The sequence below is a fragment of the Molossus molossus genome, unplaced genomic scaffold (assembly GCF_014108415.1).
Source record: "Molossus molossus isolate mMolMol1 unplaced genomic scaffold, mMolMol1.p scaffold_m16_p_9, whole genome shotgun sequence".
In the NCBI taxonomy this organism is placed as follows: Eukaryota; Metazoa; Chordata; class Mammalia; order Chiroptera; family Molossidae; genus Molossus; species Molossus molossus.
In genome coordinates this window covers 45,348,209-45,372,819 of record NW_023425403.1, presented here as the reverse complement: position 1 = coordinate 45,372,819, position 24,611 = coordinate 45,348,209, and the positions used below count along the sequence as shown (strand labels likewise).

General features: G+C 39.4%; 1 protein-coding gene across 1 annotated transcript in view; it reads left to right on the top strand.

The window, feature by feature from the left end:
* Positions 1-23,530, top strand: part of DCT (dopachrome tautomerase) — a 39,228-nt gene extending 15,698 nt beyond the window's left edge. The window contains exons 3-8 of the mRNA XM_036250053.1: positions 600-700; positions 838-1,004; positions 3,466-3,645; positions 5,527-5,662; positions 19,405-19,606; positions 23,226-23,530. Coding sequence (XP_036105946.1) covers positions 600-700; positions 838-1,004; positions 3,466-3,645; positions 5,527-5,662; positions 19,405-19,606; positions 23,226-23,398 — 959 coding nt within the window. The 3' untranslated portion in view covers positions 23,399-23,530. The remainder of the gene's footprint in view (positions 1-599; positions 701-837; positions 1,005-3,465; positions 3,646-5,526; positions 5,663-19,404; positions 19,607-23,225) is intronic.
* Positions 23,531-24,611: the final 1,081 nt, after the last annotated feature.

Genomic DNA, 24,611 nt, shown 5'->3' with positions numbered 1-24,611 from the left:
ACAACTTTTCAGTGAACTTGGCAGTTGCAGTGGCCAGCCAAATTGGTTTGAATGTATCTTTCTCTCTTCTAGTCTCGGCGACCACGCTTGTCCGCTAGTAGTTAGAACTGATTGATGGCTAAGGCAAAATCCGTGAAAGTTCTCTTTGGTTATCTAAATGCTGAACTAGATTAAATGCAGTAGAAGTTGCTTTGTTCTTAATTAATCCCTTTCTTATAAATGTATGCATTTGTAAGGAATCAGTTAGAAAATGTCTTTTAAAAATACATTTCACTTCGGTCTTAATGATCTATTCCTTTGGATACTCTGATACTAATATTTCATCTTAATGAAATATTGCTCTTGAAGCTGAAAGTGACCTAAGTTTCTCTGAGTCTCTGTTGACAATCAAACTTTCGCGAGATGAAGGAGCATTTACCCTAAAAGTGCTAGTTGCTTCTGAAGTTGTTTTGTTGTTAATGGTGTTGATTTCAGAGAGATCAATGACAAAAAACCAATTTTTTTGGACTAAAACACCGTGGATTTATTGGTTTTGCAGACACATTCTCAAAAAACAAAATTCTATTCTGTGATCTCTAATTAGTTTCCAATTGTTTCAGGACCAGGGCGCCCATACAAGGCAATTGATTTCTCACACCAAGGACCTGCCTTTGTCACCTGGCACCGCTATCATTTGTTGTGGCTGGAAAGAGATCTCCAGGTGGGTGAAAACTATACCTTTGGTTCTTTACATTTTGCCATACATTTGGTGAAGACCCATATCAGTCTTTGCATTATATGCGTTCTTGTTGTATCTGATGACATGAAGTAAATGACTAGGCATGCCTTTGCTTTTAGCGGCTTATTGGCAATGAGTCCTTTGCTTTGCCCTACTGGAACTTTGCCACTGGGAGGAATGAGTGTGACGTGTGTACAGACCAACTGCTCGGGGCAGCAAGACAAGATGATCCGACTCTGATTAGTCAAAACTCAAGATTCTCCAGCTGGGAAATTGTCTGTGATAGGTAATCACATCTGATCTGGACTGGAAATCCAGAGACCGGATTTTCTTATGTCTGAGAGATGGCGTGTCACTTTATATTTCTGTTTCTTGTGCGTGTTGGGTTCTGTTTATGTTTCTGAAAATGACTTTCCTGGGGGAGGTGGGACTTTTAAAAATTCTAAGCCCTTTCACAAAAAACAGGCATGGCTCTGGCTGGTTTTGGCTCAGCAGTTAGAGCATCAGCCCTCAGACCAAAGGGTCTTGGGTTTGATTCCGGTCAAGGGCACCTGCCTGGGTTGTAGGTTCAATTCCCTGCTCTGGTCAGGGTTATGGAGGAAGCAACCGATCAGTACCTCTCTCTCACATTGATCTCTCTTTCTCTCTTCCTCCCTCCCTTCTACTCTATCTAAAAATCAATGGAAAAATATCCTCGGGTGAGGATTAAAAAAAAAAATAGAGGTATGGTCCTGGCCGGTGAGGCTCTGTTGGTTAGAGCGTAGCCCTGTGCACTGAAGGGTCAAAGGTTAGATTCCCAGTCAGGGCACATACCGAGGCTGTGGATTTGAACCCAGGATGGGCGCATACGGGAGGCAACCGACAGATGATTCTCTCTTGCGTCTCTCTCTCTCTCTATCTTCTTCCTCTCTCTTTAAAATCGATAAAAAAGCATATCCTTGGGTGCAGATTTTAAAAAAAAATAGAGGTTTGAAAATCACATTTGTGCATCGACTATGCTTGGCCATCATCTTGAGATCAACTATTTTTTTTGCATGAGTCATATTCTAAGCATTGTAATAGTGCTGGGAATATAAGGATGTATAAAGTATAGCTTTTTAATAAATATCATTTTATATTTACAAAGATGGATTGCCTGTAAACAAATTACAATGTGACATGGGGGGTATCATAATAGATGTATACGCAAAGCCAAGGAGAGAGGCAGGGAAAGGCTCTGAGGGGTGGAGACAATTATTCTGAGACTTTGTGGAGGCACAGACCTCGGCCAGGTAGGGGAGGGTGGTGAGTGTGTCCTAGGTGGAGAGAATGTCGTGTATGAGGCTAGAGAGTCTCTGGCAGCAGTCTGGCAGGGCTGGACCACAGGGTGCTAGGAGTTGAGAGGGATGGGGCGTGGGGAAGGAGAAGGATGAGCTCTAAGTACTAAAGAACACAGAAGAAGGTGAGCAGCCTGCAGCCAGGAACAAGTCTGTCCTCAGTAATTCCCTGAATGTGTTTCTCTTTCCTGGCACAGATCTCAGAAAACGATTCCCCAAGAAGACTTCCTTTATTCATTTCTTCTTCCAAAATCCTCTTTTTGACCCTGCTATTCTAGCTCCCCTGTCTCATGTCTTTTGACCATTCCAGGGCACACAGCTTTGTTGTCAATACCCCCAAGGCTGGGCACATGTGCATTTTCAGGGGTGGAAGCCTAGCTAGCGGGGGCCCCCACCTCTACATCCTCAGCTTTTCCTCCAGCCCTTGGGACCGGGCTCTGGACGTCACAAGTGCTTTTTACGTGACTCAGCCTAATTTCATAGAGCACCATTTCTCATAGTGCCTTGAGGTATTAATAGGTGGTATGTGAAAGAGATTTCTATAAACTTAGGGAATGCTGAATAAAAGTTTTTTTTTTAAATTTTAGAATGACTCAGGGCATTTCTTCTGCAATCGTATTCTTCTTCTTCGAGAGGGGTCTAAACTTCCCTGGTCCTGGCGCCCTATTTCACACCATCACACTGAACACACTTGGGATATGTTGCCTTGGAGGCTTTTTCCCGCTGCCTAGTTTTAGGGACCGCCAGCCCCTTTCATCCTCGTGTGCGCTGATTCTGTTCTCACCACCCTGGTACTGTCCCCTCGCCCACTGACACCCACGCAGACACAGCTTGAACATTTCCCCTCTGTCAGTGGAATCCCACTCTGGTGGTGGAGTTTCAGGCCACAACAGGCATGTGGAATATCATCTCTTGTGGACATGGACCTTTACAACACGACCATCCCCACTGCCTTAGAGCATCTGCTAGTGCAGGGTGGGTCCTGACCCCTCCCACCCACATTGTGTCATGTTTTTACTCTGACTGCCTCCATTTGCCCTCAAAATGCTTTCCTGGCTTTACATCAGCCCTTCTGCCCAAGCTGGCGCAGCTCAGCACGGTACCGATGCTCTCTTCTCTCTTCTGTCTCTCAAGATTCAAATGCGCACAGTCAGAATCATCATCTTGTCTGTAAACACTCTTACAGTCTTCCCAGTAGAATGGTAATTATTATGCATATTTATTCATATATCTTAATTTTGCATCTATGTTTTTGAAACTCTTTAACCCATAATTACTTTTGGGGGGTATCACTTTTGCCATGTATTTTGACCCTTGTAAGATAACTGTAATAAATTTTATTGTATGACTCTGATTGGTCTGCTTGGCCCAAAGTTACGATACTACTTACACATTAAGACATATTCTTTTTAATCCCCTTACAAATCTTAGCTTAGATGACTACAACCGCCGGGTCACTCTGTGTAACGGAACCCATGAAGGTTTGTTGAGAAGAAATCAAGTGGGAAGGAACGGTGAGAGATTGCCATCCTTAAAAGACATACAGGATTGTCTGTCTCTTCAGCAGTTTGACAATTCTCCTTTCTTTCTGAATTCCACCTTCAGCTTCAGGTGGGTGCTCTGAGCTCTGCTAGACTGACACTCATGCCACTGTAGGTTTCCATGCCGGGGGGGGGGGGTTGAAATGAACGGAAAGGAAATCCAGGTGTTAGGAGACATTTACAAGTAACAGAGGGGGCTGGATAAGAGGGGATAACCAGGGATCAGTGTTAGAACAGCCATCACGCACTCACTGTAATTACTAGTGCATTTTAATTTATTTTTTATTTTGTTATCAATTAATTTATTTTTGTTATAGATGTTTCTCCCCCCCCCCACCACTGACACCCTCCTCCCAGTAGTGCATTTTTAATAACTGAGCTACTAAAACCATTGTTTTTGTATTTCTAATTTCTGTACATATAAAGGTAGACTTCACAACCAGGGTACCTCTTTAAATATAGTATTTAAAAATATTTGTAAAAAACTTTTGCTCAGGCTCTTTCTTTTTTTAAAAAAAAATAAATGTATCTACCATAAAACTGAATAGTGGGGTCTGATATCTCAGAGGAGAATTACAGACTTAACGTAGTTCACATTATAACACAGCAATAACATTACCATGCTTGAAACGTAAAGGCCAGCTAATAATTCCCTCCCTCCAAAAATACTTCAAGAGTGATCAGAAATAGGTGTGTATATAAATAAGATTTCAAACAAAGACAAATGGGACTCCAAAAAGAAATGGTGGTTATATTCATCTTCTTCTCCCAAACTGGATTTTCTTTCTCTTATCTCTGTGTAAATTATATAACGGATGGATTATTTGGGACCAGGGGTGCGGTAGATGAACTTAAATGCAGGGTTGTGTTGAGTGTAGCAGGTCTCAGGCTCTGTGATGGGGTTGGCACAGCCCTCAGAGTGGTGTCCAAGATGACGTAAAGGGCAATTTCTAAGATTGTTTTGAAAAAGGAACATGCATTAGTTTTCCATTGTGATGAAAAAGCTTTTGATACAGATTGCATTCCATATAGCTATCAGGGAGTGGTTCTCAAAGTGAAGGCCATAATCGGCATCACCTAGGAACTGGCTAGAAATACAAATTGTGAGGGCCCCGCCTGCACCTACTGAAGGAGAAACTCTGGAAGTGGACATGAAATAAGTGTTTCCTCCAGTGTTCTGTTGTATGCTTACATTCGAGGATCACCGAGTTAGAGTGTGGACAATTAGAATTTCCTGAAAATGGGGAGGTTGAAGGAAAAAGGAAGATAGGGAAGTTTGGGGATATGTTTAGAACACTGAACGTAGCCCTGGCCAGTTTGGCTCAGCAGTTAGCGTGTTGGCCCGTGGACCAGAGAGTCCCGGGTTTAGTTCCTGCTAAGGGCATGTACCACGGTTACAGTTTGTCCCCGGCCCCAGTTGGGTTCGTGTGGGTGGCAACCAGTCATGTGTCTCTCTCACATGGATGTTTCTCTCTCTCTCTTCCTCCTGCTCTATCAGAAGATAATGCAAAAAAGAACACTGAATATATATTACAGTCAAGCTGCAGGTCTCTTTAGCTGAGAAATAGGAATATAAGGTTATATGTTAATTCAAAAAGAGTTTATTGATCACAGACCCTGTGCTGGGCATGGTACTGAGCCCTGACAATAAAACTGAAGAAAACTGCCCTCTAGGAGTTTATCATCTGGCATGGGGACCGATGTAAAGGTAAAAAATTGTCATACAGACACAAAAGATATATACTCCAACTGAGCAGTTGAAGAACTAGCGCTGAAGAAGAGCCCCCTCCCCCTGGAGGAGATCGTCATTCAAGGGGGGCCTATTTCTTAGTTAATGAGCTTCTCATGTCCATACCGGTCTCAGATCACAAGGTGATGATGTAGGCTGGAGCAAATAGAAAGACCTTTATCAATTCGTGACTGTTGTTGCTGACATACCGATTTCTCTCAGGAATGCCCTGGAAGGGTTTGATAAAGCAGATGGGACTCTGGACTCTCAAGTGATGAGCCTTCATAATTTGGTTCATTCCTTCCTGAACGGGACAAGTGCTTTGCCACATTCTGCCGCCAATGACCCCGTATTTGTGGTAAGTTCAGTGCCTCAGAATAGATGAAAAATTTTCTAGATAATATGTTGGATGTATTTGCTTTTCAATAATATTAAAGTTTGGCATGTGTTTTATTCTCTGTGTGAACAATAGGATGTATGCAAATATAAATTAATTTTAACCTGCAGCATAGGGGTGGTTAGATAGCATTTGAAGTTCCCTTATCAGAAACTTGTGCTTTGGAGATAGTTAGCTTTGGAGTGATCTTAGATAGGAGTTTACAGTCCAGAGGAAGATTCATAATTTAGCATAATGATATTATAATTTAGCATAATTTATGTGATAAATAAGTATAATGATAAATGATTTCTAACTGGTGAAATTAACGGTGTTGAAGATAAGGGGTGGGCTGGAGGACTTTGCAGACATCATGACCCTTGCATGAAGTCCAGCAATCTGGCACTTTTGAAACAGCACACAAAGTCCGAAGCTCTGTTTGGTGTTTGGTTCTGGTCCTCTCACTTCACAAAGGATTCTGATTGGAAATCAGCTGCTCCTGCTGTCAGAATATCATTGTGTCCACTTCGGAGTGAATCTTCCATGCAAGACACTTGTCAGAGGAGAGTGTGGACTTCCCTGGCTGTATAAAAAGAGGTTCTTTTTGTGTCTACTTGCTAATAAGTGTTCGTCGATTTACTGGAATTTGGTCTTATACTCACTTTCCTTGTTGTACACCATCTAGTAGCAAATCTACCTGAGATGTGGCTATACCTACCCCCGATTGCAGGAGGCTTCTGATAGACAGAGCAACCTGGTAAAGCTGAATGGACAAACCGGGCTGGGTCAATTTGCAAACTTGAAGGGATATTCTTTGGCCCTGTCTCTTTTGTTTGCAAATGAACAGAGATTCAACTCAAAGTCATTTAGGGTAAAAAAATTAATTTATTGGCTTAACAAACTGGGGAATTTAGGAATGTTGCTGGCTTTAAGCACTGCTAAATCTGGGTACTCAAATGATGTATGCTGTCTGTCTCAGTCTTCATAGATAGCCTCTGTCCATGTGGTATCTGGGATGGCCATTGGCAGTCACAGGTGTACATGCTACCAGCTTAGCATGCGGCATAAAGAAGTTACATTTCCATAGCAGCAGGAGAACAGCCCCAGAATTGGCCAGGCCTGGGTTACCTGCCTTCCCTCAAACCATTGGTGTGGCAAGGGGAATGAAGTCTTCTGATTGGCTGGATCAAGGTCACGTGTCCACCCCTGTTGTAGGAGTTAGAGTGCATGAATCCTGCACCCACCACCTATAGTTATTTCTCTGTAGGAAAAAAATTCTGTTGGAAGAGGAGGGAGAGTGGAGAGGGGATGCTGGACAGACAAAACAATGCCTTCAATTAACACAAAACATCACATTTGATGTCGCTTTCTTTGTTAGCGGCCAGTAAAGTTGCTATGACTATGCAGGAGCCTCCTAGTTCTTCAAAGGTTAAAGTGTGACTGACTCCCTCGATATATTTGGCCTGATTTCGGTTTCACTTTAAAACCAAAGGAAAAACAGAAGGGAACTGGACAATGGGATTGTAGATGTTAGCATTTGAAACTTTAATCGTTTAAAAAATGTGTTCACTAAGGGGCTTTCCTGAGACAAACCAATCGGGGAAGCACAAGTCAGGGCCACGTTGTCCCCGCTGCCCTCATTCAGTGCCCCCAGGCCGAGACCCCTGGGAACACCTGCAGTAGAACAGTAGGTGTATTGCTTGCCGTGGGGACAGACTAGGGAGCTGCTGAGTCTCTCAGGTGTCAGCAAAGACTGAAAGGATTTGGGCTTGTACGTGGTGATTTGAGGAGGGCTTAAGGAAGCAAGACTTTGGTCTGGATTGGATTCTCCCTGGCAGCAGGGGTAACTCTATGATTGAGTACCACAGTAATTCTTATCTCTAGGGAAAGGAGATTGTAACTGTAAAAGCAACAGCAGTCCCTTGAATTAGCCCAAAATGCTAATGTTCACGTTGTGACCTGGACAGTGATCATGTGTTGTCTATGCTCAGACATGGTTTTGGAGTTGTGTTGTTTTCGTCTTGATCCATTACAGTCAGAGTGACTATGTTAGTGTTTATAGTCCATGAAATTGTTTGTGTCCAACAGGAGAACACCAAGCCCTGGTTGCTAGTATCAGGCCAGCTCCCGGATGTCAGGGGCTACCCCTCACACCAAGTTGCTTCGGGTACAGCTTTTCAAAGTTGGCTTAGAAGCTACAGACAACAAGAATGTTTGTATTTCAGCTGATGAAGCCCAAAAAAGTTCTCTGTTTTACAGACATACTTCACCATCCACTATTTTAGTTCTGTCTTCAGGGTTGTATGTCTTGGATGGATGATTTCAGAGCATTTACAAGAAGAAATTTTCCCACTGGTCCTTTTGTATTTTGCAGTATTTTGAGTTTATGTTATTATCCAGTTTAGATTGTACTGTAGCAAACAAACACTATATGTTCTTTTTCACCCGAGAATTTTCCTCACCTTAATGTTAATCTTAGCAATGTGTTTTAGTCTGCTTACGTGGCCCTAGCAAAATAGCACAGATGGGGTGGCTTGAACAACCGAAGTTTATCCACCACAGTTCTGAAGACTGGGAAGACCAAGACTGAGGTGCTGCTTACAGCGTTCCTGGCGAAAGACCTCTGCCTGCTTTCTCTGTCCTTACGCAGCAGAAAGAGAGAGGGATGTAGTCCTCGGAGCGTCTTCTTATGAGAACTCTCGTCCTATCATCCCAGGGTCTCACCTTCATGACATCATTTAATCTTAATTACCTCCTGATGGGCCCCGTCCCCAAATATAGTCACATTGGAGATTAAAGCTTCAACATAAAAATATGGGGGGCAAGGTGGGAGTCACAATTCAGTCCAGAGCACAGTACATCTGAAACCATCAGTATATAGCAGTTTATTTTTCTGCACTCCTGGGAGGCCACACGACCTAATCCGAAGAGCACAGGGTTACAAATCAAATCGGTTTGTTCAGCCTGACTTGTGCAGTTTGGGAGCCTCTGTGTCCCGCTCTGCAGAGTTCCAGTCACAGGTCTGGTCTGGGGTTGGGGAAAAGTGTTGTGTTCTTTAAAGCCACTCGTAATATATTAGGATATTATGAAGCTAGTCCTGAAACTGTCAAGCACAACACAGATGTCATAAAAATACCAGTGTGTTTTATAGTAGTTGGTGGGAAAGAATTAGAGAACTATGTGTTGCACTTGAATTTCCAAACCTTCATTAAGGTTCATCTTGTTCTCCATAGCAAACAGTTGTGCCTTCAGGAGATTTACTGACAAGCAGCAAGTCAGAGGTATTTCAAAGAGGATTATTATGTCTACTCCATCCTGAGTACGGAAGAAAGGGATTCGAAGGAGGGTGAAGGTGTAGCTTGCCTGGTGGTGTGAAGGTTAGGGAGCATTCTGGGCTCCCCATAGATAAAAGCCTGGTGACAGTGAGTTGTACAAAATCCTGAGATGAGAGCAGTTGGTGGAGCTGTTTCTTTATTCTAAAAAATGTTTCTCCCATCTGTATGGTAGCAATAAATGAAGGGGTTGTCACTAATGTGGACCATTGGTCCCAACCTCTAATAAGGGGGAGGGCTTACCTCTAAGACGTCTGTCTTGCTCAGTGGCTCTGACTTGGTATGTCACACCATTATGGTCATCAGCTCAGCCATCAGCTCAGCCATTTCAGCCAAGCGTTTCTGGTGCCGACCTTCTCTACTATATAACTATACATCTACTTATGTATACTGTATATCTCTGAATAAGTTTTTATTAAACTATACATTTTCTTTCTTTTAATTTTATTTTTCAGTTGCAGTTGACATTCAATATTATTTTATATTGGTTTCAGGTGTACAGCATAGTAGGTAGACAGTCATATACTTTAAAAAGTAATTCCCTGTGATTTCTAGTACACACCTGGCACCATACATAGTTACTACAGTATGATTGACTATATTCCCTGTGCTGTACTTTACATTCCTGTGACTGTTCTGTAGCCACCAATTTATAATGCTTAATTCCTTCACCTTTGCACCCAGCCCCTCTGACAACCATCAGTTTGTTGTGTCTATGAGTCTCTTTCTCATACAGTTTGTTCGTATAGTTTGTTCCTTAGATTATTCATATAAGTGAAATCATACCCTAGTTGCCTTTCTCTGACTTATTTCACTTAGTATATATAATACCCACTAAGTCCATCTATGCTGTCAACTAAGTCCATCTATGCTGTCACAATGGTAAGATTTAATTCTTTTTTATGACCTAAAACATAAACTTTCAACTGTGTATCATTTGTACACACAACCCATATTCAGGAGGAAAAATGTCGCAGTACTCCTTATCCAGTGCTCCAAACTATTATGAGTAGAAAAGCAGAATCCTCTGACAAATTGTGAATTATACGCCAAGTCTTTCTCTCCTACTAAAGGGAATAGTGATGGTCCTAGTCATCTGATTTTCAGCATCCTACATCTCAAGGTCTGCTATGTCTTATTTCCTCCTTTTGAGGAAGCCCACTAAGGGTGCACAGCTTGGCAACATTTTTCTCTGAATGGCCAGATAGCAAGTATTTTAGGCTTTGCAGGCTGGACAATCTCTGTTGTAGCTACTCAACTCTGCCACAGTAGCATGAAAGCAGCCATAGACAATACATAAACAAATGAGTGTGGTGTTCTAATAAAACTTTATTTATAAAAATGGGTGCTAAGCCCTATTAGCCACAGGCTTTAGTTTGCCTACCCCTGCTCTAAGGGATCAATGTCCTTTCTGTGCAATAGGGATATCTCTTCAGTCATATTTCTCTTCCTATTCTAGTTGGAAGCCCACATGATGACTTTATGGATGATGAAGTCCATGACTTACATGTCATTCAAAGATACAAGATGTTTAATCATTCTTGTCTTCATTACTTTTAATGCCTTTAATATTTAAAATTTTGTGGGATATGTTATCATGTACATATAAACAAATGAAGTGCCTTTCTTTGAAGGCACTAAATGAATAATGTTTTGTGTTTCTTTTTTTTAATTCAAATCTCTTTTTATTTATTTATTTTTCTGAAGGAATGATGTTTTAGCACTACTTCCAGAACTCACGAATACTGCAGTCTATTCACAAAGAGTTTCATTTTGAAACCAATTTAGCCTTAAATGATTTTTCACATATTGAGAGCCAGGTTAAAAGTATTTAAGGAAACAGAGATGTATCTTCTGGAATTTCAAGTTCATGAGGCAATTCATGAAAATATATTGCATGCAGTTATTAAAATTATTTTTTGTGTGAAATCTCCTCAAGCAAGAGAGGTATAAAGTTATATGTGATCACATTAATGAGTACAAGAAGGTATAATGATAAAATACAGAAAAGAAACTCTGAACCAATTTCTTAAATTCTAATAATTCCTAAAGTAATTGAAGGAAATGCACACATTTATCATGGAAAATAAGATTAGGTCACAGCTAAGAAGTGCTGTGTTCTATTACATTCAGATATAACCTAGAAAAGAAAAAAAGAAGAAAACCCAATAGACTGTAGAGTTGAATAGTTGAGTTAACTGCCATGAAAGTAACTATATGAGAGACTCTTCCTAATTCCTAAAGATCCTGTTCTTCGGGTGTATTTGGATGTTATCTTTTTAGAAAGCGACATTGGCAAGTGCTAATTCTTTCTATTCCTCAGTGGCTGGGGATGAATAGGTTGAACAGCTTGTGCTTGTTTTCTGCTGTTTACAATGACCTTCTAAATGGAATAAGACATATGAGTAGCCTTAATACCACTGACATTTCTTAACAGTGACAATCAATTGAATAAGGTTGAAATTTAGGAATAAAAAAGCAAGAACAGAGAAAATGAGTTTCTGAAAAGAAAAATCTGACGGACTACACTAGGTTGATCCTGTATGACCTCTTCTGACTCTACTGTTCTAGGCTGCAGTAAAACTAGTAATATTAATGTTTAGTAAAAAATAACAAGTATAAACTATTTCTGAGTTAATATGACTTCAATTGCAATTTTTAAAAAGAAGTACATAGGACATTGCTTTTCTCTCCCCAGGAGCGAAGCACTTAAAAATAGATCTATTTTATTTATCTTTCTTTAAAAACTAATAATTAGACTAATACTTTGAATAATAACAAGAACGTTTTGTGTCAGTTTTTAATTTTTAAAGGTTTAATAATTTTTAATGATTCATAATTGCATTAATATTATCAAAAAGCTTTGAAAAGCAATAATTCCATCTCAATTTTTCTGCTTATTTCTTTTATATTATTATATGTTTATACAGTTGCAGTGATAATGCACGCACTTTTAGGTTATTATATAATTTTCTAAATGTTTACATTTAAAATTTTAAAATAGATAACGCACATAAATGGTTCCATTGTAAAAGTCACAAAATGAAGAAGCTACCCACTAGCATCTCCCAGCTGCCCATGACTGTTTCCTCTGTTCTCCAGATGTGCTTCATTGTTTTATTAATGTACAAGCACATATGTTTATGTATTTCTCCCCAATCTTTCTCTACCTATATGGTAGCATACTATAGACACTTCTGTGACTTTGTTTATATGTTCTTTTCCCAAATCACTCCATATCAGGCTTTCTTATTCCTTCCCTGTTTTTCTTTAAGGGATGTATTGTAGCCTATAGAATGGATCTCTCCTGAAATTTTTAACCAGTCTCCTATTGTTGGGCATTTAGGTGATTTATAATCTTTTGCTTTACAAACAATGCTGCAGTAAGTGAATATGTAGGGTAAGTTGAGAGAATGGAACCGCTGGGTCAAAGGTTAAATAAATGTATTTGAAGTTTTGATAGATATTGCCAAATTGCCCTAGAGATTAAATGATCTTCCTTCTTACCAGCTATGTAGCAGAGTGACAATTTTTCTGCTCTTCATCATTAGTACAGTGTGTTATTACACTTTTTAATCTTTGCCAATCTGATAGGTGAAAATGATATTTTAGTGAGTTTAATTTTTATTTCTCTTCTTATAAATGATGTTCAGCACTTTTAAAAATATATTTAAAGAACCATTCGCATTTACATTTCTGTGAGCTGTCTGTTCATTAGGATAATGACTTCTGAGAAGAGAAATAAACTACTTGTAAGAGAATTAATCGAAGAGATTTTTTCTCTATTTAAGTTAGTAACAAAATACACCATGTTCTTTTGATATTTTATTTTTCATGTAAACCTAATCCTCTGTTCATATAAAAGTGTGTGTTTTAGGCTTCACTAGCTTATGAGAAGCTAATGTGATCATTGATACCATATCCAACCTCTAGAATAGTAGATACGCAATCCATTTTTGTTAGGAGAATGTTATATTATTGAGTATCTTTTAATGTGTCCCTGTATTAGATGTCATGCAAACATAACGTTTAAACTTCACACAAATGTGTATGATAAACAACTCTCTTTGTGTTAAAGATAGGGAAAGTACATTTCAGAGGGGCTAAGAAATGAGTATAAGGTCATATGAACCCTAAGTAGCTACACAGAGAATACAAGAAATGTTTCCTACTCGAAACTTTTCCTGTGTTGTGTCTCTAGCTACGTTTTGCCTTTTGTCATTTTAGACGATTCTTAATTTGATCCCTTTACAACAGCTTTCATTATAGCTGAGGAAATGTTAGATCATGTTCATAGGAATTAACACTAATTGGTGAAGGACAGATTTGAATAATTTTGCTTGACTTTTAAAAAGGTAGGGCATTGGTTTTATGACAAGGAAGTATTCATGTTTCTAAAATGCCATATTTCGTTATTTATCATATGTATTTTAAAGTAACTGAGACACATAGTCAACAATTTGTAAGTAGTATAACATGTTGGTGAGTTTTATAGGACCCGAGGTACCGGAGAGGGTGGCTGGCCACTCACTTGGGCAGGGCCTCCCAGGGTGGCAGGATTTCTATAGGCTTAGTCTGGGGATGCTTTAGTTTTTTAAACCTGGCAGGTTCTAATTGGCTAGATGAAGCTGATGGGGTTCTCTTCAATTCCAGTCTTGATAAGAATAAAGCCATGCTCTATTGAGAAAAACTAAAGCAATACTCAGAGATGAACTATTTACACTTCATTGTTGATGAAATTAGGTAGTGTAGTGGCAAACCATAATTTATATACAAATAGAAGCTAGTTCTAGCATTGATTTGAGTTAGTCTCTCCTAGACCTTCAGTGATCCCTTAGCCATGAATGGCCTGGGAGTGTCTCAGTGATCTAGAATCTCTCCTAACATCACACTGGCTTTCTCTGTCTTCAACTTGTATCGTCTGGCTATGAGGTATGCTGAACTGGTCACTGCTTTTAAAGCTGACATACTAATAGCAGAACCTTCTTGTTGTCCTCTGTTTACATCTGTTTAAAGTCTAACTCTTAAACTATACATATTCTTCCTCAAGGATTTAGCAATTGATTTTAATGCTGCTGATATTTCTTTTAGTAGACATACTATTATATCTTGTATAGAATGTATACTGAATACATTTTATATATACATACGTATATTTTTAATGCAATGTTATTAAACAAATCTATGCAGAAAGTGTGTTTTCCCTACCTACATAACTCCTCCAGAATGCCTGAAAAATACCTCCGATACTGTCTGTTCAGGACACAATGAGATGGTGGGTAGGGAAGGACAGAAAGAGAATATTATAGTAAGTCCTCAATATGGCCAATGGGTTCTAGGAAAATGCGACTTTAAGTGAAATGCAGTATAACAAAACCAATTTCAATGTAGGCTACTTAATAGAAACAAGACTTAAGTTCATGTGGCATATTTCTGGTCACAAAAACATCACCAAACTTCTAAATAAAGACCCCAAACACTGTAATATTAAATACTGAAGTAAATGTGAGCTACTCATATACTTAAGAAAGATGAAAAAGAAGAAGTCAAGAGCCCTGGCCGGTTTGGCTCAGCAGTTAGAACGTTGGCCTGTGGTCCAGAGAGACCTGGGTTCAGTTCCCGCTAAGGGCACGTACCTTGGTTGCAGTTTGTCCCTGGCCCTGGTTGGGGTCGTGTGGGTGGGAGCCAGTCAGTGTGTCTCTCTCAAATTGATGTTTCTCTCTCTCTTCCCTCCCTCTCTCCCTCCTACTCTATCTGAAGATGAATGCAAAAGTGTCCTCAGGTGAGGATAAAAAAAATTATTCTTGAAATTGCCTATTCCAGTTCAGCGTCATGGGTGGATGGAGCCTATCCCAACAGCAGGCGTAGGCACCCATCCTAGACAAGACGCCCTTCCATCACAGGGCACACTCACACACACCCCCATACTCACTCATACCGGGACAATGTAGACATGCCAGTTCACCTACCCGGCACATCTGTGGGATGCGGGAAGAACGCGAAGTCCCTGAAGAAAACCCACACAGATGTGGGAAGAACTGCAAGCTGCACATGGACAGTGGCCCCCACTGGAAACTGATTTTTTTCTTATTAATGTTATAACAAAATAATGAATGAAACAACGTTTTCAAGGACCTCCTGTACAGTAAAAGGAGAAATACATCATCCTGGCTGTGCAATGCTTGGAGACTCTAGTATTGCTCAAACATCCTTTTTTCAATGGTTGTTTCCTATCTTGGACAAATGCACTGTGTCTGGAGTACACATCTCCTGGTGGCAGAGCTTAGCTAGCTGAGTGGAAGCTTGGGTGTTGCTAGACTATTCCATGCTTATTGCACATGGCTTCTTTAGGAAAATGTAAACACAACATGCTGATTATACACTGCTTCAAACCCTCGGTGGAACAAGGCAAGACTAAATAAATATTATCATACAATAACAAACATGATTAAATATGTCTTTTAGGTATTACCATTAGGTATCCTCTTATTTAGAAATTCTGACCTAATGTTTTAATGATGTCTTCTATCTTAAGTTTTAAATAGGAACTTCCCATATGAAACTGTGTGTCTCCCTTGTGACCTTTAAGCACTCACATATCAAATCTCAGAGGACCAGAGCATTAGCACGTTACTCCAGAGCCACTCTGAATCGAATGCCATCTCTGGCTGGCATGCATGAACCCAAATGGTGAACACCCGCGTGCTGGTCTTTGGAAACGTACAGGTGTCTTTGCAGCCAGCCTCAGGTTTTCATGGTACTGTTCCTCCAGATGTAAATACTCTTGGTATGCCACCACTGTGACAAGATTCTGAGTTTGCAACCATCTAAGTTAAGGTGAAGTCTGATAGCAACTTCATCCTCCAATGATCTTGAAAAAGATATGCATTCTTTCTCTATAATTTGTTAAGTTTCTTTATGCCTGTAAGCACAATATTTGTTGATGAATTGCTTTCTTCTGCCAGGGTTACATTTAAACATTTTTACCTTAAAAGCCTATGCAATCTCATTTTCTTCAACAGTGCCTCCAAGTTAAAATGTACTGTTTTTATCTTTCTGCATCTACCCATATTTTGTTGGAACAAGATAAAATAGGTTTATATACCAACATTTGTAACCTCATTTCTGAAGCACTCTATTTTTAACACCAAAATATAGCTACGTATCTCTATAATAGACATAAGGCAACAAAAGCATACTTCTACTTTACTTTTGCTTTTATTTATGACCCTCAAGTTATATTTGGCCTTTCCAGAGATATTATCTGAGCTCATTTTCAACTTGTGTCTAAACAAGTTACCATTAGTTTCTCAAAAGCAAGCCAAGGCATCTTGTTTAGGAAAAATGTTCACAACTTTTACAAAAATACCTATTCTACCGGTTACATTACTTCTCTTTTTAGCCTGTGGATACGTTATTGCTTCCAGCATTTTGTTTATTGCATTGTTTGCATTTTCTTGGCACACACTACCCTTTTTTAAACTACATTTTATAAGTTGGGTACTCTGTATAGAGTTCCTACCAGAGCATTTATTGTGTAATGTTTTATAGCCCTTCTGAGACCTATAATCTCTCCCTATTACTTTTCCCTGTTCTTTTATCTCTTCGCACTGTGAATTGCTTTAAGGGTCTTGTCCCCTCCTTTATTATTTACACTTAGCACTGGGTGAATTTCGGTGCTTTCCAAAAGTTATTTTCCTCTTGCAGCACTAAATCTGGATTTTTCTATGTCCTGAGAGTCTCTTGTCCCTTTTTCTAATCACAATTTGATTTCTGACTTGAATTCAGACAGTATCCTAAAGTTCAAGAAATATTGAGTGGACTTCTTTGGAAAATACATTCTGGTACAGCCCTAGATACTTTTTCCACGTTTCACTTAGGATTTGGTTCAGCTGCTTAGAACAGAAAACCCAAATTACAGAAACCTAAGCAAAAAAGAAGTGTATTTTTCTCTTTATGTAGAAGAGCTCCAGTGGCAGGCAGTCCAGCTGCGGTGTTATCTCTAGTACCCCCGGGACACACACCAACCTGGATGCTTTCTGTCTTTTTGCTCTACCATCCTCGGTGAGAGGCTCCTTCCTAACCTGGCTCATTGGCCCTTAAGGTGGCTGCTGCAGCTCTAGCCATCACATCCACATCCCAGAAAGCAGCAAGAAGAAATGGAAAGGACACTTTTAAGCTGAAACAACCACCTGTAAAGAGTTTCCCTAAAAGTCCCATCTCACGACTTCCAGGGAAATCTCCTGGCTAGTTTGGCACATTGCTTCACTCAAATACAAAGGAAATTAGTGAGGAGAAAAGAGAGACGTGGACACATTTAGACATCCCCGCTGTAGTGCTTGGTCTCCATGCTCGAGGCAAAACTTCCGTTTGAGGCTGGCAGCTCCCAAACGGAAGGTGAGGCATACCTTTCCTCTCTGGGAAACTTCTGTGGGGTTCCTAAGATACAGGGCATGATACTTTTTTCAGGGACACACACCAACAACAAATGCTTAGCTCCTTTCCCAGGGATGATGACCTTCCTCAAAGATGACTCATTTTGAACTCTACTTGCGAGAAACATTGATCACTTGCAGTATCGAGTATTCTTCCAAAGTTGTTGCTTTTACAATAAACTATGCCTTTATCCTTTTGGAGCTTAAATTTTGTTACGGAAAGCCAAGACTCTAGAATTCAAAAATCTCCTCTCTCTCTCTAAAATCCCAGGCCTTAGAATTTAATGTTTTGGTTTTGAAGATGATTGTCTCTGCCATAAACTTAAAACAATCCATTTATGACATAAAATTCCCTTCAGTAAATCACTTGATTTCTATTACTATCCTGAATGCAGCCACTGGAGACAAAACAGGTAGAAAGCTCCCGCTGTTGCCTAAACAGGGGCAACTAAAACAGCAAGGAACCTCAGGTAAGATATTAAAATGTTATCTACTGAGTAAATAAACAACAGTAATACAAGCCAGAAGGGCAATGCAATTAAAGGGTTAAGAAGTACAGAGAGCAAAGAATTCAGACTGGGGGCAATCAGGGAAGATGTGCCTGGACGAGGACCATTATGTTTCTTTGTCCTTGAAAAACCCTGATGCCAGAAAACAGAAGAAATGACTTTGCAGACCAGCGAGAAAGGTGCTCGTTTGAATGGATTGTACAAAAACATGGAACTACTTTGCCCAGCACTGTCGTCAGCCAACAAATGCTAGTTCAGCATCAGCTCTGTCCAGCTTGCATGCTAAGCTTAAGGCTTCAAAGGCAAAAAGACCGTATCTTTAACATTTAGGAGTCAGGGGCCTTGTTAGGGGAAATAGGTAAATAAATAAGAAGTTAAAGTATAATTTGATGAGTGCTATATTAGGGGTATAAGAAATAGTGGTGAATGGGTGAATAAGTCCCTCCCTTCTCCCATGTGACAGGCACGGGGGACACAGATAAAAAGGCAGACAGTGTCTCTGAGCTCCTTGAACTTATAGTCTAGGAATGAAAGGGAAACCCTAACGACCTGGCAACACATATTCTGTTGTGCAATCAGTGCTATACATGAGGAAATTCTGCTGTTAATATTTTAAAACATGTAATAACTTCAGCATTTAAGGACTTTTTAAAAAATATGTCTTTATTGATTTTATATATAGAGAGATAGAAACATCGATGTGAGAGAGAAACATCTATCTGCTACCTCCTACATGCCCTATGGAGGATCAAGCCCGCAACTGGGCATGTGTCCTGACCGAGAATCCAACCGGGACCTCTCAGTCCCTGGGACAAAGCTTAATCCACTCAGCCACACCAGCCAGGCTGCATTTAAGGACTTTAACAGCTTCCGTGAGGAAGTTAAAATGAGTGCTGTGCACATTACAACATTTTTAGACTTTCTTTTGCTGGCATAATAGTGAACATTCAAATGTGAGGGTTACAAAATGAGTACACAGAAGGGTACTCCAGGTGCGAAAAATTTGAAAACCCATTTCGGAGATATTTTTAAAAACTGTTTATTTGTATTACAATACTGGAAAAGCAACCTCTTCTTTCTCTCCTGCTAAAGCAAACACACCTGAAAATTGACTAGACTATGCACCTCGTCATCCTCACCCTTTTCCTGAACGTAATGATGAACCCACACTTGTTGAAAGCCTCAAATGTTTCCAAACCAATGTAAGTCAGCAACAGAACTTTCATTTGTTCACTTTACAAAGGGGTTTACAATTCTGTTTGGAGAGAGATGGCACACATCCTTGGAAACGTGACTAAAAATGCCGGTAGGTGTGTATGTTGTGACATTAGACTGGGAACAGAGAAGTAGCTCATGTCAAGAAGAACCGCATTCCACATGAGAGAAAACACCAACCAGATAGACTTAATTGAAATCGTCTGATAACGTCATGGTCCACTGTCTTGCAGGTCCTCCATTCCTTTACTGATGCCATCTTTGATGAGTGGATGAAAAGATTTAATCCTCCCACAGATGCTTGGCCGCAGGAGCTGGCACCCATTGGTCACAATCGGATGCATAACATGGTTCCTTTCTTCCCTTCGGTGACTAATGAGGAATTCTTCTTAACCGCAGACCGACTTGGCTACCGCTATGCTGTTGATCTGCCAGGTAACTACTACAACTTCTAAATGGGTGATTCATTCATCTTTTAAAGAAGCTTGCTTTCTTTTTTTTTTTTTTAAAGTAAATCAAGGCCTTAAATCGAAGCATTCATGTCTCATTAAGTTTATTGGCAATTTTTGAGGATACGTATATTTAGTAAAATGAGCCTTTAAACTACTAATTAAACGTCAGAAAAGGGACGGGTTGGATGACTGTTGTTTTAGAAAACTGAAAGTTGTTAAGAGACCTTATTCCACAGAGGAAGCATCTACTTCTACACTTGATCTGACAATTCCGTCTGAATTAATCAACAGCGGGCTATGGTTTGACATGTCTAATCAGTCAAGTCAAAATGCAGTAGCCTCATGTGGACAGGGGCTTACAGGAGATCATGACTTGAAGGCAAGGCTGGGTTTAGTGTGAAGGCAAGTTGAGCCCTTGTCTGGAGCGCAAAGTTCAAGGGGAGGCCAAAAAGCTTAGTAATCTAGATAAGTAATAATATAATGCAATATTTTAAAACAATTAATGCACAAAAATCTTTGATGACCTCACTGTCAAATTTTAAAATAAAGACAGGCTATTGTTTGTTTTGTACCCCTACATTATTCTGTAACTAGATCATTTTTTTCCAGTTTCCCCATGCCACCCCTGCTGGTGGGGGGGGGGGGGCGGTCTGTGAGGATGGCTGTTGCCTGCCAACAGATGGGGCTACCTGGGGCTTCATGTGTATGTTCTGGAATTTTTTTTTAACTCATGTTTTGAATGTGTGGATTTTTATGAGTTTCCCCACTTGGTTCAAAATATGGGAGGGTATTTTGATAAGTTTCTAAAGGGATACACTTTTTAAAAAAATTTGCTCAGGCCCCAGTATAGCTCCCTGTGCCATTTAAAGAACATTAGTTTGCAGTATACACAAATGCTGAATCATGATGTTGTACAGCTGAAACTAATATAATGTTGTCTATCGACTATATCTGTTAAAAAAGAATATTCGAACACGTTGAGAAAGGAAAGGTAAAACAATAAAAATTATCTTAATTTGTTAAGAAGTCGATAAACACACAACCCTTCTGCCAGTGGCTTTTCCCCATTTGTGTCTACTTCATCTTCACTAAATCTCCACCTACAAAGTCACCGAGACAGTTTTTGGGTCCACATCTGTCTCTTTGACTCCAGAGTCTTTCAGGCCCTGGAATCTGTCCCCTGATTTTCCTTCTAGTTCTGCATCGACCGCTGCTTGTTCTCCTTACTGATTTGAAATTTCATTTCTTTGGGTAGTGGAGGATTCTTTTTCTTTTCTCGGGGACTAAACATAATAATAATAAAAAAGTCTGCAATGTGCATTTTGACCATGTTTCCATCTCCTCTGAAATCAGCCAATTAACAGGTATAGACTGAGAGTGTAAATATGCCCCCAAAGCATGAACTCACTAGAAGAGACACATTCATGTGCATGTACTGACCTGACACGTAAGTTTACAATCGCATCTAGGGGAACATAACTAACTAGAAGTTAGAGAAGGGAGTGAGGGATTTGGGAAAGGAGGTAGGTCTTGAGCTAGATTCAGAGAGATGGTAGATCTTAGGTAGCTGATGTGGAAAGAAGGCAGAATTTTAGCTCGAAAGAGCAGGGGCGGGACTGTGAGAGGTCTGGATGGAGGACTGTGACAAGAAAGACTGGTTGCAGTAGAAGGTTTGGGTAGAAGATTATTGGGAATTCAAGTTGGATCTGTGATATACACCTGAAACCTATATAATTTTATTAGCCAATGTAATTCCAATAAATTCAATAAAAAAGAAAAAACGCGTATTGAATAGTTAAAAAAAATAAATAAATAAAATTGGATCTGTGAGAAGGACCTGATTACATAGGGCTTTAAAAGGCAAGCAGAAACCACAATTAGGTACCACTTTATACCATCAGGATGGCTACTGCAAAAAAAAAAAAAAAGAAGAAGAAGCAAATAACAAGTGCTGATGAGGATATGGAGAAATTGGAAGCCTTGTGTACTGCTGGTCGAAATGTAACACGGCATAGCCACTGTGGAAAACAATATGGCAGTTCCTCAAAAAATTAAACATAGAATTCCCATATGATCTAGAAAATCAGCTTTTGATTTGAAAGCAACTACTCAAACATATATTTGTATACCTCTGTTCATAGCAGCTTTATTCACAATAGACATAAGATGGATGCAACCCAAGTATTCACTGATGGATGAATGGATAAATGAAAGGTGGTACATCCATACAATGGAGTATTATTTAGCTGTAAAAAGGAAGAAAATCCTGTCACGTGCTACAACATGAATGAATCTTGAAGACAGTATGCTAAGTTAAATAAACCAGTCATAAAAGACCAAAAACTGTATGATTCCACTTCTATGAGGTATCAAGAGTAGTTTAATTCATAGAGACAGAAAATAGAATGGTGGTCACCAGGGACTGGGGGGAATGGGAGATAGGAGCGACCATTTCTGCTTTGCAAGGTGAAAAGAGTTCTGGATGGATGGTGGTAATAATTGCCCAACAATGTGAATGTACTTAATGTTACAGAACTGTACACTTAAAAATGGTTAAGATGGTAAAATTTATGTTATATGCATTTTACCATAATTAAAAATAATAATAATTAAGAAAAAGCTAGGTGTGGCAGTTTGGACAATAAGAAAAGGCAATCATTTTTGGTTCCTGAAACAAATAAACGCAGAATCAAAATCTGTTTTAAGAAGCCGAGACTGGCAACAGATACTGCTGAATTATAGTGAAAGGAGACAAATAAAAATCCTCTTGGAGGAATCCCAGCAGGATGGGTCACAGCCCTCTTGGAGAGCGAAGAAAAAAAAAAGATGAGGAGAATATACATTTAGATAAGTGCAGGGTGTAGACCAAGAACCTAGTTCAGAGAAACTGAATTCAAGAACTGCTGTCCAAGGATAAGATAATTGAAAAAGAAATGGCAAATAGGAATAAATATACTAGCAATGAAATCCATTAATTATGTGGGAGAGTAATTATAAAATACATTTGAGTAGAGGGTTAGATTTATCATGTGGAAGATTCAGATTTTATTCACAACTATCTAAATGGGTACACGTTTCATCTGTTCCTGCTGTTGCATGTCTCCTGATATAATAACCCATCTGATCTGTCTTGCACATTTATCATCATATAAAAAAGGTAGAGACAATGGCAGAACTTTTCCACCGGAGGCTTGCATATTTTGCAGCTCACCAGATACCTACCATTTTAGCATGCACTTTTACAAATGAGTTTCTAACTCACAATAGTGTTCTATACACTTCCTTGGAGGGCTTAGTCTGTATTTATTGTAAGACATTTTTAAAAATGCAATAAGCTGTATTTAAATAATGGAATGACATTTCCCATTTCCTCAAGAAACACACACACACACACACACACACACACACACACACACACACTTGTGGATATAATAGTTGGTGAGGAAGGAGAAGATAAATTTTATTCTAGCCGGTACAGTTTTGCTTTATCAACAAAAATGCATGTGTAAAAGTCAAATTGGTTTATTTTTTTCCCCTTTGTAAAGCGTATTCAGCTGATGAAAATCCCAATCATAGACCTTTTTCTTCTGCTTTAATTTCAGTTGAAGAAACTCCAAGTTGGACCATGAATCTCTCAGTGGTTATGGGAATGCTGATGGCTTTGGTTGGCCTTTTTGTGCTGTTGGCTTTCCTTCAGTATAGAAGACTTCCAAAAGAATATACACCCTTAATGGAGACACGTTTAAACAATAAGAGATACACAGAGGAAGCCTAGAGTGCTCTTACCTTACCCTGGAGAAGAGTTCAGCTAAGCTATAGTTGAGACCCTGACAACAAACTAATCCTCTCTGTTCTTTCTTTGCTGAAGATCTTCAGCTCAGCTCGTATTGATTAAGCTCCCTCGTGTTTTGAGAATATTAAAAAACAAAACAAAAAACAATTGGTAGTGTGAATTTGTTGCAATTTTATGGCTACTGTAATTTGTGACTTGGACAAGATTATGGTTCAGTCTTTCTTAGTCCAAGTGTCCCCATTTGTAAAGGGGTTGGGTGGGGTGTAGCAGGTGCTACAATAGTCTCTAAGCTCCCTTTTAGCTGTAAACACCTGTGCTTTTAGGGGCCTTTCTGATAGATTTCTTGAGGCTTTGTTTTCTTCTTACCTCTGTCTTTTCCTCTTCAGCCTTTAATATGGCCATCAGGATGAAAATAGGCCTTATTTTCTAAGTAAGATAGAGAATAAATGAATGAATGAATGAATGAATGAATGAATGACTCGGTTCTTTTATAAATCAGACTTTGCAGAATTTATAAAAAATCTGACATTCTTAACACTAGTAGACATATTTTAAGACTTAATAACTGGATAAATATGAATCCTATAGTGATAAGTAAATAGATGAGGATTAAAGGATAGAGTTTTTCTAGTTAACTAATGTACACTTTCGAACCTATTACTAAGAATAGACTCCCTCTTTCCAGGAAAGGCTGAATGGAGAAGGCAGGTGAGGCTATAATCCTGAACCTGGAACAATTTGATGAGTTGCATTGCTCTGAGGGTCCCATTTAACTGATCCTGGCTAATTCCTTTACTAGGTAGCCTCAGAGGAAACATTATCACGTAGAATGCATTTGGCTTATTTTTAAGAGTTGATTTTGGATTCATTGATGCTGCATTGTACTGACAGCTACTTATAAATGCTAATCAATTAAGTCTTATCATTTAAAAGCAAACCATGCATACGCAATGTAACAATTCAGAATTAGATGGTTATTTTCCACTAAGTAATCATCAAATCATGGGAGATAAGAATAAGTCAATTTTTACTAAGATGTTTACACTTAGCAATATAAACCCCACTTCTGAGAATTTAACAGCTATTGAGATTTCAAGGCAAATTTCATCCCTTCGTATCTGGTACCTGTGCATAAGGAGGGAGGCCAGCGTTCCAGAAGGTGGCCCATCTGTCTGCTCATTTCAGACCCTCTTTC